The sequence below is a fragment of the Arachis duranensis genome, chromosome 1 (assembly GCF_000817695.3).
Source record: "Arachis duranensis cultivar V14167 chromosome 1, aradu.V14167.gnm2.J7QH, whole genome shotgun sequence".
Classification (NCBI taxonomy): Eukaryota; Viridiplantae; Streptophyta; class Magnoliopsida; order Fabales; family Fabaceae; genus Arachis; species Arachis duranensis.
The window spans coordinates 15984612-15996104 of NC_029772.3; the positions used below are offsets into that span (position 1 = coordinate 15984612).

The 11493-nt window shown below is 34.4% G+C and overlaps 1 protein-coding gene across 2 annotated transcripts; it reads right to left on the minus strand.

The window, feature by feature from the left end:
* Positions 1-4636: 4636 nt before the first annotated feature.
* On the minus strand, positions 4637-11043 carry LOC107479499 (protein MRG1). 2 transcript variants are annotated; one of them, XM_016099632.3, is made up of 11 exons: positions 10639-11043; positions 9927-9980; positions 9710-9723; positions 9092-9237; positions 7818-7853; positions 7320-7360; positions 6881-6982; positions 6333-6412; positions 6048-6217; positions 5519-5603; positions 4637-4949 (listed from the first exon to the last, which is right to left on the minus strand). In XM_016099632.3, exons 1-11 carry the CDS (start codon positions 10774-10776, stop codon positions 4808-4810), a joined length of 1008 nt encoding a protein of 335 aa, XP_015955118.1. In that variant the 5' UTR covers positions 10777-11043; the 3' UTR covers positions 4637-4807. The 2 variants fall into 2 exon arrangements, with proteins under 2 accessions (XP_015955118.1, XP_015955123.1); XM_016099637.3 differs by lacking the exon at positions 9710-9723.
* Positions 11044-11493: the final 450 nt, after the last annotated feature.

The following is an 11493-nucleotide window of genomic DNA, read 5'->3' on the forward strand; positions in this document are numbered from 1 at the left end:
ACCATAGTGTTTACCTCCCAAACTTTGAGTTCTTGTTAGACCAAAAAGATCAATATGCAATATTTCTAATGGCCTCTTAGTGGAAATTCCATCTTTTGGTTTAAAAGAAGATTTTACTTGTTTGCCTAGTTGACAAGCATTACAAGTAATATCCTTATTAAATTTAATGTTAGGAATTCTTTTCACCATGTTTTTCTTAACAAGCTTAGAAATTTGGTACATGCTTGCATGACCCAATTTCTTATGCCAAAGCCATTTTTCAGATTCAAGAGAAGTAAAACATATTACTTTTTGATCTTTTAAATCCTCTAGAGTTAATTCATACACATTATTACATCTTTTTGCTTCAAACAAAATTTCACCGGATTTTTCACAAATAACCAAGCAATCCAATTTTCTAAAGATAACCTCATAACCAAGATCACACAATTGGCTAATGCTTAGTAGATTGTATTTTAATCCATCAACAAGTAAGACATCATTTATAAATGAAGAGAAACTCTTACCACTTTACCTATGGCCACTATTTTTCCTTTTCCATTATCACCGAAAGTGACAAAACCTCCATCATATTCATCAAGCTTGATGAAGAATGTTGCCTTTTCGGTCATATGCCTAGAGCACCCACTATCCATATACCACATGTTGTCTTTTCTCTTTGATGCTAGGCAAACCTACAAAACAAGCATAAGTGACCTTAGGTATCCAAATCTTTTTGGATCCTTTGATGTCAAACCATCTTCTTTTTCCCAAGCCATTATAATCACAAACAATTTTGTAAACCTTATCCCCAATCATCTTTTCTCTAATGAAACACCGAATAGGAAAATATCCATTCCGATTGCATAATCTACAAAATTTATGAGTTGCTGTTTTTCTAAAGCTTGTTGAGTTTTGAAACCTTATGTCATTTGAAGATGACGCCATGTTAGTAAAAGAAGGTTTTTCAATAGATTTTGCAGATTTATGAAAATCCAAACCAGCTTTATCATAAAGAGGTTTTTGACTTGCCAAGAGTTGATTTAAATTTTCAGAACTATGAGCAAAGTTGGTTAAGTCTTCTTATCTCTTTATGCAGCCACTCATTTTCCTCAAAATAGTTCAGATTAGCAGTTACAGTATGATGGTATTCACAGCTTTTAGTTCAGCCTTTAACCGCTTGATTTCCTCAACAAGATCAACAGCAGTTTCAGCTTCCCTTAATTTATCTTTAAGAAAACCATTTTCAGCTTTCAGTATTTCAATTTGAGACTCAAGATCTTGATTTTCACTTAGAAAACATTTAATCTTTTCAGAAAGATGATCAATCATAAGATAAAGGTCTTCAGTGGAAGGATCAAGAAATACTACCTGCTCTATGTGATCGGCCATGAGACATGTTTGAGACTTGGTTTCTGATTCTTCATTTTCATCAGAGTCATTTTCTAAGTCTTCCCAAGATGCCATGAGCTTTTTCTTCTTTCCCCTTTTTGGCTTGTCCTCCTTTTTCAGTTTTGGACAATCAAACTTGAAGTGTCCAGCTTCTTTACAATTGTAACAGATTACTTTGCTGAGATCTTTCTTTGGCTTCCTTGAGCTGCCTTCTTTGTTTTGTTCCTTCAGCTTCACCATTTTTCTAAATTTCTTAGCAAACAAAACAAATTCATTTTCAGATGAATTATTATTGGATTCATTATCCAGAGGTTCAGTAACAGATTTGAGAGCAATTCCTTTCTTTTTTGTATCTTTTTTTAAATATGTGTTTTCAAAAGCAAGCAAATTTCCTCTTAAATCATCATATGTCATAGTATCAACGTTACTACTTTCAGCTATCACTATTGTTTTGGTTTCCCACTCTTTTGTGAGGCATCTTAATATTCGCCTCACAAGCACAGATTCAGGATATGTGATCTCCATAGCATCCAAGCTAGTGATGATGACGTTGAATCTTTCAAACAGTTCATCTATCGTTTCTCCTTCCATCATTAAGAATATTTCATATTCTCTGTTCAGCATGTCTATTTTAGTCTTCTTAACTAAGGTTGTGCCTTCATGAGTGATTTGAAGTTTATCCCAGATTTTCTTTGCTGTTGTGCATCTTGATACCCGTCGGATTCCTCGAAGCTGATCGCATAGTTGAGCAAGTTGACAACTTTGGCGTTGAGCTCTACTTTTTTCCTGCCTTCTTCATTCCAATCGGCTTCGCCTTTGAGTGTAACCACACCATCAGCTCCTGTAATGGTTGAAAATTGTGGACCTTCCAAGATAATCTTCTAAAGTCTGTAGTCTACAGATTGAACAAATATCTTCATTCTTTCTTTCCAGTAACTGTAGTTCTTTCCGTTGAAGAATGGGGGTCTGTTGCTTGACTGCCCTTCTGTCAGAGTATAGGCAACCAGATTTGAGCCACTGTTAGCCACCAACAGGATCTTTTCTCCAAGCTGCAAAGCTTGATCTCTTTGAGACCAAGATCTGATACCAATTGATGGTAATTAGTGGCTAAGAGAAGGGGGGTTGAATCTTAGTCCCTTTTTTGCTAAGTATTACTTTCTGCCTTTTAAGATATCTTTAGGAGATACTTCTGCTTTTTTGTCTCACAAGTCAAGAAATATTTTCTTTTTGTCTCGTAACCAGATATGAGATATTTTTTAATTTTGTCTCCTACGCAACAGAAACAGAAATGAAGTAGAAGAGAAAGAGAGAATCACACCCAGAAGTATCCTGGTTCAGCTGCAAAGTGCAATGCAGCCTATATCTAGTCTCCATCACGACTGTGATGGAATTTCACTATAATCAACTGATTACATACACCAATTCTTCCCTAGGAACTACCCATTCCTATCTGGGACAAGTCCATAATCTATCCTCAAAACTGAACTTGACTTGGACAACTGCCAAGCTTTCAACCACAAAGTGCTAACCCAACTTGAAAGGAAATCTCTATAGGATCATGAAACATAACACAGATGTACAAAGGAACTCTCAGACATCTATGACTTTTTCTTTAATTTTGCACCCTCTGCCTTTTTTCTCTCACTATTTTTTCTTACAAACCTCACTCTGTTTGGCTTTTTCACCATGAGACTCAGACAGACAAAACTAAAGAAAATACAAAATAAAACCCATTGAAGGAGAAGAACTTCAGATATCTTCGAGTAGCTATGAGAACTCTGTGCTTTCTCTCCTTGTCTCAACCTTTGGCCATTCACCCTTATTATAGAAGGGGAAGCTTCCAAGGTTGAAACCGGTTCAATCAAACCACCTTCTTCTTCAATACAAAGGCCGGTTTGGATAGAGAGAAAAGAGAGGAAAAACCGAAAACAAATCAACATGCATATACCTCTCTCTCATCCCTTCTCATCAAGCTTCATCAATCTGAGCCATTCCTCTTGACTTTGGCTCCAAGAAAGATTTTCAACCTTGATGGATCTCTTATCCTTGACCGCTGCTTCTTTTCCATATTTGCTTCTTCCTCCATGTAGCTCCAAAAGCTATCTCCTGTGATGGATGAACAAAAACGGAAATGAGCTTTACCATAGAGATCTTCTTCTTTGATCGAATCCGATCTTCAACATTTTTGACATGAAGATCTTGAAGCTTCTTCTTCACATCTTGCTTTTAGTGCCAAAAATCTTAGCCATGCCATGCTTTAGATCTTCTTTTTTCAAAGGCCATCTTTATCCTAGCCTTTTTCCTTCTTCATAGCTTTACTGCTTTTCTGATAACTTCTTCTTTCTTCCTTCCTGTATGACATGACTGAATGCAAAGAAAGAGATGAGAGAGAAGAGAGAAAAAGCTTTGGATGTAATGAATGAAATTAAAACAAATTAAATCCCACTTCCATTCCCCTATGCATAGTCCGTATGGAGCAGTAAATGCCATCAAATCACTTTTAATTTCCTTTTTACAGTTACCAAGGCAAGTAATTAATCCAATTGAATATTGAATTCCATTCCACAAAGGGAGTAGGTAACCGAACCAAGCATGCTTCAATTCCTTTCTTTCTTCTTCAATTTCGGACCAACAAATTGTTGGATCAAAAGGAAGCATTGTTTTGGGCTTCACATTAGTTTCTTGGCCCAATAAGCATTTGCTTACGCAAAAAATAATTCAGCCACTTTGCTTGAAATTATTTTTGCACCAAGATTGAATACTTTCTTATCATATTGGACTCATGTGACTTTTGGCCCAATAAAAATCTACACACTCAACAAAATTGTAGTATTAATAATTCTTTTATTTAAAAAAATATTTGACCTGGCAATTGATCTACCCGCCCGCCAAAACCCAAGGGTTTAGCAGAGTGGGTTTGACAGGTTTTTCTTTTTTGAAGGGTTCAAAACCCTAGCTCGCTTGCCTTTATTGGTGGGTTCAAAATTCGACCTATTTTGCCACCCCTTTTTATCTCCAAGCAACTCCTCCACCCAATCCCAAGTGGACGGTCTGAAAATCCCTCATGCAACCACCCAAGGTCTCTCTACCTCCGATTTCTTAAAAATGGTTTTTGTCGTTTTTTTTTAGATTGGCGTTTAAATTTTGTCGGGAAGATTTTCTGTATTTACTCCATTTTATCTTTTACGGGACACGAATATAAAGTAACCATTCTAAAGACTAAAGGGATTTATCACTTAACCAACTGAACAAAAAACAAACATAATGAGGTCATAAGTTTCACAAGACGTGAGCCATCGATAGTTCATTAACACATTGTAAGCTTGAATAATCAAAGAATGGATTAGACTCTAGTCGATATTGTTACAACAACAATCGAGTTTCTCCCAAGGATTTTTCAGGGAAAATATGCTATTTGTTTATGCTAATTGATCATTCATATTACAACAGATGAGAAAGACTTCAATTTAACTGAGCAAAAAGCTTCTCTGTCATCCTTGCCTTTGCCTTTTCCTTCGGATACTTTGGCACCATCATATGCTGACAGAAAGAAAATACTCTGATTCTTTTGCAAAAACCTGCAACGAATTTAATCAGGCCAAAACTAAAGATAGAAGCATACATAATTTGGATCTACATGTATAATTGGAAGTAGTGGAACTTTTGCAAGTTACAAAAAAGTAGTGGAACCATAACGAAATAATCGGAACATTTGCAACAAGAAATTTTCAAGTATAACGGCGAGAGACCCCTGGTGCCAAAAACAAAAATACCAAGGTACACATTTAACAAATAGAAATTGAAATCGACTCTATTATTTGCGCAGAAATTCACTTTTTCATAGCAACAATCATCACAAGCTTGTACGAAAGGTAAAGACGACAAAGGTGTGACTGATTGTCATTGTTTACGCTAGGAGCAATATAAAGCAGAAACCTTATCCCACAAAGTGAGCTTGACTAAATAAATCAAATTACATTGTAGTGTTCTATTCTATATCATATTCACTTTTATTCTAGGAGCACTGGAACAATAGTGTGCTATGAATTATTGAGAACACTTCAATGAGAGATATCAATAAAGAATTAAGGATTCAGAACAATATTATCTAGAATATGAGCAAAATGAGGTAGGTTTCAGTTTATACTTGAGAAAGTCGAGTAGTTTCTGCTGCAAGCGAGTCATCGTTTCCTCTTCAATGTTCACATACACCAAAAGCTCAGGTAACTTAACTGCAAGCATCACAAAATATATGATCGTCTTTCACTTTGCAGAACAAAGGATAAAATATTTCATCAGGGTTTGTTGATCATAGTCACAGGTCAGGTACAGGGGTCAAATGATACAGCAAAAAAGGCCTCCTACCAATATTCCATCATTGCAATGGCTGGAAATAATAACAATTAACATAGAAATATCTTGCAACATGAAAGTTCAGATCACAAGGAAATCCATTGGTTAGTAAGCGTATAACAAATCTAGATTATATTATTGCACCTATGCAGGAGGCCCTAACCTTCAAGATATGTTCATGAAATAAATCTCAAGCATTCATCTATTACTAAATTGAAAGAACTCATTAAAGGGAAGAGCCCCAAAACATGAAAAGAATTCTAGCGTGTGTGTACATTGTGTCCTCCTTTTCCAACATATATTATGCGTAAAGTAAAACATACCAAAGAGGCGCAATAAATGTTCAGCTCCATATATGGTTGACGGAGAGACATCATTTGCAACAACTTCACTATATTGCTTGCGTTCTCTTTTGTATAAGAGCATTGTAGGCAAAGATTTATCGAAATAACACCTTATTCCTTTCAAAATTTCACCAATAGAATCAGCCCCCCTGTATCACAGAGACATATTGTACATGACTTCATCATTAATATATAGCACGTCGAAAGTTTACAGCTATTTACAGAGGAATAGTATAAATTTTCTATTAATAACTAATCTCTTACATGCCATCCTTCTTTGTCTTGTATTCAAGGAACTTTGTTAGAATCTCATCCACAGTTGGCGAACGGGGGAGTTTTACAAGCTGCAGGGACAGGCATCAGTAAATCAACACTTGGTTTACTACTTCAAGCATTTTAAAACAGGTTATATATTGAAAGTGATAAGTAAGCAATAAGTATTCAGACAAAATTCTAAACACAGCATTACAACAAAAACAATGCCATCAATTACGTAAGATGAAAACAAAAGCTCAAAAATGCAAGATAGAGGATTTAAGAGGTGTAAATATATCTCATTATAATGCAACCTTAAAATTTCAGTGTAATAATACTCTTATTTAGCTATTTGCACAGAAATCTAATAAATGATACTATTTTCATTGAATATAAAAGCATCATAGAAAAAGACTCGAGAACCAATCAGATTGGAATATTTGGGGTAATGAATCCTGAAAAATTGAAAGCAGATTTGTACTAGTAGTAATAAACTTCACAAGGAAGATGCATTGAATCTAACCCGGCTGAAGTGTATTTTAGATGTTTCCTTATACCTTATCCTGCTGAGTAACATACTCCCAATCATCAACAAGTTGTTTCTTCAATGTTGCAGGAATTTGAATCTTGACGAGCTTTTCAACTGTCACGCTTCCCTTCTATTGATTAGAAAAACAAGCTTAGCAGAAGATTTTCAATTAAGAGAAAGTGACGAAAGAAATTCCAATAATCCAATTAAACACCAAACAAACAAGAAGATAAATACCAAAGAAATGGAGTAAAACACGAAATCTGAATTTCTTCCCACTTATACTACTTTTTGTTTCAGCCTTGCACCATGGAAACACATTAAATTTATTGTGCTATTTTGTCTTTCCGTATGCAATATAAAATGAATTAGCAAGGAACATCTAATTTGTAGAATGGTGGAAATTCCAGGATATTAGAATAAAAGAACATGCAAGCAATGCAATTACACCAAGATATAAACCAGACCTCAGCTCCTGAATCAGTTTTTCGTTTCTTCCCTTTTGGTACTGCACAGAATTTGACATATAAGATATATTAGTCATGCAAGCAGAAATAAGACTAGTCTTAAATTCAACAAATCAACAACAATGTGTTCAAACAAGGAGAGAATATTAGAGACTCAACTTGTTTGTTTATTACCAGTTTCAAAGCAGATATCAAGAAAAATGAAGACTACAAAGTTGCTTATTGTTTTGTGCTTTATTATAAACAAATTTGTCTCCTAAACAGGCTGTCATAGCCCTCTTCTAACCATCCTATAGGCTATAATAATTTTTCCTACTAACTAGCTAACTATAATTCCACTCTACTAATGGCAGCTATTAATTATTGGTTTAATTTTTTGCTGAATAATAATAATAATAATAATAATAATAATAATAATAATAAAATTTAGAAACAAACAGATATGCTAAAAAATTTAAAACAAAATGAAGAGTTAAGGTCAAGTTTAATGAATAATACCGTTATTCTTGATGTCTTCTTTATCCACTTTTGCATCTACAGAATCCAAATCAAATGTAAAATTATCATGCTAACAATATGAAGTATCAAGATATAATATTTCCAAGTCCAAGAGTTGAGGTAAATGAGCAGAATGATGATCTGGTGCCTGTGAAATTGTGTACACATCTTGTGAAGTATCTATAACAGGTTTGACATCAACAAATAGAATAACATATTATTTAAGTCTTCTGTATCAATTTCAAAATCTTGTTTAAAAAAGAAAAGTGGTTTGGTGCTTATAACAAAGCCAAATTCACTCTTTGCATCTTCAGAACATGCTAATATTATTCCCACTTCCCACTTGCTTCTTACATGCTAGTATCTGACTGACCCATTTTATCAAACTCTTTATGTTTAAAGCTTCATAACCATTTCCCAATAAAAACCCAGTTGTGTTCAAAAAAATATAATTGACTAATATTTCTGGAAATCAGTTGACAATATCCCATATATATATGAGAACCATATTATTCATAACTACTTAAGAACCTTTTCAAAATTAATGGAAAAATTCTAACATTTTGGATCAGGCTTTTGGTATCTTCAGATAATGTTGAGTTTGATGTACTAGTTTTGACTTTCTAGCCACCAAGCTTAGCAGTTTGGCTTGACCATAGAAACAAAGATTCTATGGCAATTCTTGGTTTCTGCAGTAGTTTGATGCATTTGATAGGACAGGAAGTTTAGGGTTTTTTTAATGATTCCTTTTCCACTACTGATTTTATTTGGGATAGGACTACTCAATAGGGTTTAGGGTCTACTTAAGGATGTTCCTCTAGTTGATATTCAAAGGGATAGTTGATATTCAAAGGGATTGATGTGCTGTTCTATACTTATAAGTCCCCAAATCTAAGGAACTTTTTATCATCTTTTGTACATTTTCTCTCCTTAGTCCTTAATAAAATTTCTTTTTCAATAAATATGAAAAAGGACTTCAAGAATCAAGACAATACCTAGCCTGCCTTCTCTTGCAATCCAAACTACCAAAAAATACAAACAAAAGGGAAAATAAATGCCTTAAGGTGCCCAGTACACCTTTGTAGCTTATGTGTTAGATGCAATAAAGGAGCCTTAAATGAAATGATATTCAAAAAAAGAACGCATAATTCCATATTTTCAGAATATGGGGATGTCAGACCTCCTTGCTAAAAGAGATTCATCACAAAGGCAAGCAAAAGCTCCAGGAAACTGTCACAATAAATCAAGTCCATTTCAAAGAGACAATTACTTACCCATAGAACTTTTGGCCTTTGCTTGATTTGAACGACCAGACTTAACATTCTTGTCTATGCTTTGTTTTTTGTCTAGAGCTTGCTGTTTCTGGACATTCTCTTCAGTGTGTTTCATCAAACGATCCTCACCTACCCATTCGTCCCAACTGTTGGAAATATATTGAAAGCGTCCCGATAATGAGTATGTTAACTTCTTAAAAGCCCTAATTCTCATTTTTAGCAAGCATTTATGGGGAAACAAGCAACAATCAAGAAAGCTGTGTTTAACACCTATAGATCAATCATTACAAAGCCCTACATATAGATTGTCAAATAACTTTTATTAACTAACAAGTACCTTATACACCACTTTCATTTAGACTTAAGCCAACTTTGAAAAATTGGCAAATGTCAACTAATGCTTCTTACTTAATACAACATCAGAGCCTTAGCAGGAGTCAGCTAGCACTTCTTAATAATTTGTTACTAGTTTATCATATTAGAAAAACATGAACAAAGATAATGATTTAAAACACATTGTGTACTGAAACTTTGGAGCATCATCATTGATGCCACTTGTACCTCTATTTTTTTAACTCTGAACTTGAAATGAAACAAAAAGAAAGATAAGATACTCACTTTTTATTCCATCCCTGCAAAATAGAAAACAGTAATGCAACCAAAAGTCAATAGCAAATCAAGGTATCACTTTAAACTTTCACATTTTAAGTTATTTAAGATTTCAAATTTTCCAAGTTAAACAACATCTTTAAAAAGCAAAGCTATTCATACTCATGAAGTGAAGTAATTCATACGAAAATGACGAGGACTGAAACCAAGATGTAACAGAACTTACAAGGTAGTGAACAAAGTATCTCCATTCCTTCTTTCGGATCTCAGTCTTTTGCACCTGATGGTCAAACATGCACTAAATTATGTCAAAATGACCAAAATCTTTGCATTAAGTGCATGCATGTAGAGTGTAGAAAGACAAGACATCAACTCAAAGAAACCCTAAATTAACTCACAATTCAGCATCTTAATGCAATTTCGTATTCTCTAGTCTCAAATGAAAAAGAGAAGTGAGAATACTTATCCGTTACCAGCAGCAAACATTTACAATTAAACATTAAAAAAATACTTACTAAAACATAATTACTACTATACAATTATGATGGTGATAAAATTGCCACTAGAACTTCATAAATTATAAATGCAAAACCGCCAAGACCTTAGAAGAAGCTTTATCCTTCAAGAGAAAAAAAAAAGTGTAATTCACAATTCAGTGAAGGCAATGAGAATGGACCATTTTACAGACACAACAAACAAATCCCCAACGGTGAAAAAAGGCTTGTGCGGAAATATAAGCAGTGAGCGACAACAAAGTCCTGTTTCTTTTTTTTTTTTTAAATTTAACAGTCACGGGAATGAGCAAATTCCAAAAACCAGAAAAACGACAAAAGGAAAAGAAAACGGAAATCGAGAAAAACGACAGCGTATTTGAAATTGGAAATTCACCAATAAAATAAAATAAAATAAAAGAGGATGAAATGAAAAGTTTGAAGTGCCTTGGCTTCGTAGATTCGAGGGCCATGGTAGGCGAGGACTCTCTCGCCCTCGGAGTAAAGGCTGGAATTTGCGGGCTGAACGTCGCCGGCGGAGGCGTCGCCGGAGGTGGCGGAATCGTCCTTGGACGAATTTCCCATCGTTGGAGTGCGGAGAGAGAAGGGCAAGTAACTGGGCGGGAAGAGGCGCACTATTACAGAACAAAACCACTCGCTCGACCAATTGATTAATAAGGCAGTTTTAGTCTTGGTTGAGGGGTTTATTTGTTTTCGTTTTTTTTTTTCACTTCATTTTCCTTTTGCCTTTGTCTTCACTTTGGTTTGGATCACTTGTTCCTAGCTAGCAAGTAGCAACGCTAGTGAAACATTATTTCGTAATCGTAGAATTCGTAGGGGTGCATGTGGTTATTTTTCAAAAGGACCTAAACACCAAATTTGTTCCGGTCGGCTTTATAACTTTTATTTCTGATAAATTAGTTTTTATAACAAAATGAAATTGATAGTTTAATCATTAAATTTGAATAAACTATTATTTTTATCTATAAAAAAATTTAAATGCTGACGGATCTATCCATAAAATAACAGAAATTATACTCATAAAAAATAAATTTTATACGATAAAACTATTTAAATCCTAGAAATTATCTAAAAATTCTAAATAATCCTTCTTCTAATATTAATTTTTTCCACCCCTTATTCCCAATCTCTATTTCCACTGCAAATATGGTAAGTAATACAATTAATTCCTAATATCATAGAAGAGTATAGAAAATTGTATTGGGAGTGGCCGTTGCTATTGTCATCGAACAAGGAAAGAAGAGTGAGAGAAGCCTGAAACAGAGAAAGTGAGAGAGAACA

Excerpts from the sequence above, each read along its gene's own strand:
- LOC107479499 (XM_016099632.3), bottom strand. The coding sequence starts at position 10,776 with ATGGGAAATTCGTCCAAGGACGATTCCGCCACCTCCGGCGACGCCTCC. Across the intron at positions 7,854-9,091 it reads AAAGGCCAAAAGTTCTATGG|ATGCAAAAGTGGATAAAGAA; the intron begins GTAAGTAATTGT and ends TGGATTCTGTAG. Across the intron at positions 6,413-6,880 it reads ATGTTACTCAGCAGGATAAG|CTTGTAAAACTCCCCCGTTC; the intron begins GTATAAGGAAAC and ends CTGTCCCTGCAG.